This window comes from Bos indicus x Bos taurus, chromosome 13, assembly GCF_003369695.1.
Source record: "Bos indicus x Bos taurus breed Angus x Brahman F1 hybrid chromosome 13, Bos_hybrid_MaternalHap_v2.0, whole genome shotgun sequence".
Classification (NCBI taxonomy): Eukaryota; Metazoa; Chordata; class Mammalia; order Artiodactyla; family Bovidae; genus Bos; species Bos indicus x Bos taurus.
Window position 1 is genome coordinate 40,477,959 of NC_040088.1, and position 6,000 is coordinate 40,483,958.

A 6,000-nucleotide genomic window follows, 5' to 3' on the forward strand; every position below is an offset into this window, starting at 1 on the left:
GCCCAAGCTGAGCGCCGAGTGACACTGGCTTTGGAAACTGTTTGCCAAAACACTCCAAAGCAGCTTGTGTTCCCTGCCCCCTACTTCCCCTGTACCACCCTCACCGTGGGGGGCATCCCGCAGGTCTGGACCACACCTGCTGTGTGCAGCGGGGTCCTCCCGATCTTGCTTTCTGTCCTCCAGGCAGAGGGGCAAACCGCAAGCAGGTACTGGAGGATCAGAGGGTCGCCCTCACGGCTGGCAATGTGAAAACTGTTCCAGCCATCTTTGTTCTTCAGGAGCGGATTGGCGCCGTGCTCCACGAGATCCCGGATCACCTCGAGGTTTCTCCTCGTGCAGGCCATCATCAGAGGAGTCCTAAGGCCGATGGGACAAGCTGTCAGGTGGAACAGCAGCTGAGATCCTGGAAGCCCGGGACCAGGGCTTCAGAAAAACGCACACCCATGGAGAAGACAGAAGACCTGAAGGACTCAGGGGGTCAGGGAAGCAGGCAAACAGCTTTGGCTGGTAACTTTCCTGCCTGCCGTGAGGAAGCAGGGAGAAATAACCAGGGAAAAATGATTGTGATATGGGTGCCCTTATAAGTGGGAAACACAGAGGAGGCAAAGATGCTTCTAAACTAGTTTTTCGTATAGCATTGAACTGGGACAGAATCCACCAAAGTTTGTGCTGAATATCTGCAAAAGAGGCACTTTGCTAGATCATCCCATTCACTTCAATCAGTAACCCTTTATTAAACTGTGGTGAAACAACTTTAAAAAGAGCACTTGATGCAGAAGGAAATGGCAGGATTCTTGCTTAGAGAATCCCATGGACAGAGGAGCCTGGGGGGCTACAGTCCATGGTATTGCAGAGTCGGACAAGACTGAGAGACTGAGTATGCACACACAAGCAGGGCCAAATAAGTATTTTAAAAATAAATAAATAAAAGGAAAAAGGAGCACTCGACACAGTGCCTTGCTGAAAGGAGCCTACACTGGTAGAGCAGGTGGAACAGCGGTTTATTACGGTAAGTTCCTGACCTGATGTGTGTCCACAACTGGGGAGACTGAACTACATCACTGTCAACTACTCTCCTCCCACTAAAGTGATTCAGTGCTTCTGCTTCCCATCTGCTCCTGCGTGTGCACATGCTCAGTCAGTCATGTCCAACTCATAGCCCACCAGGCTCCTCTGACCGTGGGATCTCCTGGGCAAGAATACTGGAGTGGGTTGCCATGTCCTCCTCTGGGGGATCTTCCCGACCCAGGGATCAAACCTGTGTCTCTTGCATCATCTGGACTGGCAGGGTATTCCCTGAGTGACCTGGGAACCCTCTCATGCCCACGACCCCTGGAAAGCAGGGTATACCCTGGTTACCTCCTATCCCCAGGGTCTGGCGCAGCCGGAGCTCAACACAACTAGATGGGTCTCAGCCAGGATTTGTCCTGAGACTGCCATGGTATTACTTAGTCATCGACAATCTTGTTTTCATTTAAAAAATTTTTTATTTTGTATTGGGGTACAGCTCATTAACAACGCTGTGATAGTTTTAGGTGAATAGTGAAGAGACTCAGCCATACATATACATGGACCCAATCTTCCCCAAACCCCTGCTCCCATCCAGGCTGCCATATAACATGGAGCAAAGTTCCCTGTGCTATACAGTACGTCCTTATTGGGACAGCTAGGGCATTTGAGATGGTCATGTATACACTGCTATATTTAAAATGTTTCGGTTTTTTATTTCTGGTAATGTAGTAATGAGAGTGAATTAAAAATCAAGAGGGAGAAACCTGGGTGAATGAAGGCTGGAATCTTCAAGAAGGGGCTTCGCAGAGGGAATGACTCCAGGGAAGAAGGGACTTGAGAAAGCCAGCAAGGTGAGAACAGTCAAAAATGTCTCTCTGTAACTGCACTTCCTAAGCCCACAATCAAATGAAACTTGCCCTTGTGATGGTTGTTTTGGGAGGCTGTTTCTTTATCCACAGTTCAGTTCAGTTCAGAGATCTCTAGTCTTTCCCATTCTATCATTTTCTTCTATTTCTTTGCATTGATTGGTGAGGAAGGCTTTCTTATCTCTCCTTGCTATTCTTTATCCACAGAACTGTTTTAGAAGAGGTAATGTGCCTCCATTATCTTTAGACCAACTTACTAGCAGCAGAAGAAAATGTCTTGTGCTTCAGTTCAGTTCAGTCGCTCAGTCGTGTCCGACTCTTTGCAACCCCATGAATTGCAGCACGCCAGTCCTCCCTGTCCATCACCAGCTCCCGGAGTTCACTCAGACTCACGTCCATCAAGTCAGGGATGCTATCCAGCCATCTCATCCTGTCTTCCCCTTCTCCTCCTGCCCCCAATCCCTCCCAGCATCAGAGTCTTTTCCAATGAGTCAACTCTTCACATGAGGTGGCCAAGGTATTGGAGTTTCAGCTTTAGCATCATTCCTTCCAAAGAAATCCCAGGGCCGATCTCCTTCAGAATGGACTGGTTGGATCTCCCTGCAGTCCAAGGGACTCTCAAGAGTCTTCTCCAACACCACAGTTCAAAAGCATCAATTCTTTGGCTTTCTTCACAGTCCAACTCTCACATCCATACATGACCACTGGAAAAACCATAGCCTTGACTAGACGGACTTTTGTTGGCAAAGTAATGTCTCTGCTTATCAATATGCTATCTAGGTTGGTCATAGCTTTTCTTCCAAGGAGTAAGTGTCTTTTAATTTCATGGCTGCAGTCACTATCTGCAGTGATTTTGGAGCAGCACAAACCTCAAAACATAAGGAGGCCTATTCCCCCATGCCAGTGGGCAAGATGCACATTATTAAGCTATATGGCTGTCTGATGCAATTCTTTTTTATATAAGATCAGGGATTCCTTACGGATTCATTCAGGAACTTCATTATGTTATGAACCTTCAGGTGTTCAAACCTCTAAGTGAGTAGACAGACATAGTGAGGACTGAAAACCATGTGGATCTATTAACAGACTGCAATTGCTTCGTGTGATGGTTACAGGTGTGGTGTTGGAGAACTCTTGAGAATCCCTTGGACTACAAGATCAAACCAGTCAATCCCAAAGGAAATCAGTTCTGAATATTCATTGGAAGAACTGATTCTGAAGCTCAAACTCCAATACTTAGGCCACCTGATGCAAAGAACTGACTCATTGGAAAAGACCCTGATGCTGGGAAAGATTGAAGGTAGGAAGAGAAGGGGACGACAGAGGATGAGATGGTTGGATGGCATCACCGACTCAATGGACGTGAGTTTGAGCAAGCTCTGGGAATTGGTGACGTACAGGGAAGCCTGGTGTGCGGCAGTCCATGGGGTCCCAAAGAGTCAGACACAACTGAGCGACTGAACTGAACTGATGGACTAAAGGTGAGCACTGTGCCTGTGGAGGTGGTCATGTGATAAACCACACAGAGCAACCCACACACTTACCTGTGCTCACCTGTGTAACTGTGAAATCTGAGTAAGTGTCCTGATTGTAGCAATGTCGGCTTCTTCTTTTTATTACTGTACTCCCCCTGTAAGATGTTAACTTTGGGGCAAGACTGGGGGAAGGTGTATGGGACTTCCCACTTGTCTTTGGAAATTTCTGAGAAGCTATAACTAGGAATTTCAAAACGGAAAGTTAAAAAGTGTCATGGGTGCAGTAATCATTTAGCTAGATGTTTGCAGAACATCCCATCTGGGGCCCATGCAACACGCAGTACCCACAGGCAAGTCGTAGTTTGAGTCTATTCTATCTGAGCATGCTCCTTACTGCTCTCTGCTCTATCAGGGGAGGCAGTCTAGAGAAGGAGGCTGCAACAATTAACTTCACAAGGGCAGCAACGATGCTTTGCTCTGTAGGGGAAGGCTGACCGGGTACGGAGTGGAGGCCGACCAAGAGTGGGAATCTGCCATCAGCGGGGAGGGGTGGGGGCCCTCTGCAAGGCCCACCACTTACCAGTCGGCCTTCTTCAGGCAGTCGACCGCGGCCCCCCGGCCCAGCAGGTACCGCACGCAGTTCCGGTGGCCCATGGAGGCAGCCTCGTGCAGAGGCCGCTTGTAGTCCCGGTTGGCGGCTTCGATGTCCAGATCCCAGGCCTCGACCAGATAGGCCAAGACGTCCCGGCGGCCGTGGCGGGCGGCGCAGTGCAGGAGGGTGTCCCCGGCCGGCCCCGCGCAGCCCGCGTGCCCCGCCGCCTGCAACTCCTCGCGCAGGGTGCACAGCCGGCCGTCCTGCACCAGCCGGCACAGACGCCGCGGGTCGGCGGGCGCGGCCATGGCCGGGGGCTCGGGCCCGCCGGGGACCGCTCAGGACCCTCCTCTGGGCCCGCCCCGCCTCCGCCGGGGCCCGCCTTCGAGATCCTGCCCCGGGACCGTCTGGCCCCTGGGGACCCTCTTCCGGATGCACCCAGCCCCCAGACTCTCAGGTCTCTGGCTGACCACGCGCCCCGCAAGCCGCCGCTAACGCCGCAGCCCGCGGTGGTTTCTTTTGGGGCGAACCATCTGGACCGGCGCCTAAGGCCCGGGTCAGACGCGGCTCCGGCCCCGCCTGGACGGGGTGGGACCCGCGCGTCCCCGCCCACGCCCACGCCCCCAAAGAAACCCCGCCCACAACCTCGACCCCCCCACCCCCCCCCCCACCCGAGCGGGCCGCGGCCCCTCCGCGGGTCCCAGAGCCTCGAGGAACGCTGGGAAAGTTTCTGCTCGCCTCTTCCGCGCTAGCGGAAGCTCGGATTGGACGAGGACCGCTAGCGGGAGAGTAAGGATGCGCATTTCGATTGGCCGCTGGAGTCCGTCAGCGAGCCCCCTCCGAAAGCGCGCTATGATTTGCCAGGGATGCGTTCCATCAGTGTCGCCCGCAGGCTCTTCTCCGGGCGGCTGCGGCGGTGGCGGCGGAGGCGGAGCTGGTGAAGGCGGTCGGCGGACTCCTCAGGGGCTTGCTCTTCTCCGGGACGCATGTTGTGCCCACGGCCCGGGGAAGCGCGGCCGGAGGACGGCGTGCGTCGGCGCTGCGCGCATCCTGGAGCTCCCGACCAGGAGGTGGAGGACATTGGTCCAGACATCGTTCCTAGCTCTCCCTGCGGGCTCCTTGGGGCCCTGCCCTGAGCCGCACCCGCAGCTCGCTCACATCTTTGCCTTCCTGCGGGTGGAAGCCCTCTCCCGGAACCTGAGCGTGTGTGCCCCTCTGGAGGAGGGTCGTCAGTGATCCGCTGGTAGGGAGCGCGCTCCTTGTTCTCTGAAGTTCTCTCTAAAAGTGCCCGGCGTCGCCTCGCTTAACGCGTGCTCCTAACGGTGGCCTTTCCTCAGAAATTTCCCTCAGAAAATATTTCCTCAGAAATGTTCGTGTCCCGTTGTCCTCCAGAATCAGATCCCAACCCCTGGAAGCATCTGAGACCTTTTTGTGCGCGTATCAGCGTGTTGTTTATTCTTTCCGTCCATCCCTGTATTCTGTCCACAGCAAACGATGTGCTGCCTCCCGGCTGTCGACCGTGTGATACCTTCCTTAGCTTGGTCTGATCTGCACCCCACGTCCAACCAGCCCAAAGGGCCCCCTCTTGTCTCTGTGGACGTCTCACCTCTTCCAGCCTCCAGTCCCAGAGTAACTCCTCTGCCCCATCCCACGGACGTCACCTTGTCTCTCTTCCTTGTGCCGCTATAGCGATTTATACCTCTGTGGGCTTCCCTCAGCTCAGTTGGTAAAGAATCTGCCTGCAATGCAGGAGACCCCGGCTCGACCCCTGGGTTGGGAAGATCCCCTGGAGAAGGGATAGGCTACCCATTCTAGTATTCTTGGGCTTCCCTTGTGGCTCAGCTGGTAAAGAATCTGCCTGCAATATGGGAGACCTGGGTTCGATCCCTGGGTTGGGAAGATCCCCTGGAGAAGGAAATGGCTACCTACTCCAGTATTCTGGCCTGCAGAATTCCACGGACTGTGTAGTCCATGGGATCTCAAAGAGTCGACACGACTGAACGACTTTGAGAGAGCCTTCCTCCTTCATTTGAGCTATTAGAGCATGGCTGGAGGG

At 53.8% G+C, this 6,000-nt stretch overlaps 1 protein-coding gene across 4 annotated transcripts in view; it reads right to left on the bottom strand.

Annotated features, from left to right (window-relative positions):
• Positions 1-4,659, bottom strand: part of LOC113903431 (ankyrin repeat domain-containing protein 16-like) — a 25,867-nt gene extending 21,208 nt beyond the window's left edge. For all 4 annotated transcript variants that reach the window (XM_027559539.1, XM_027559541.1, XM_027559540.1 and 1 more), the window contains exons 1-2: positions 3,933-4,659; positions 137-357 (exon numbers count right to left, since the gene is read on the bottom strand). In XM_027559539.1, the coding sequence (XP_027415340.1) occupies positions 137-357; positions 3,933-4,252 (541 nt within the window). In that variant the 5' untranslated portion in view covers positions 4,253-4,659. The remainder of the gene's footprint in view (positions 1-136; positions 358-3,932) is intronic.
• Positions 4,660-6,000: the final 1,341 nt, after the last annotated feature.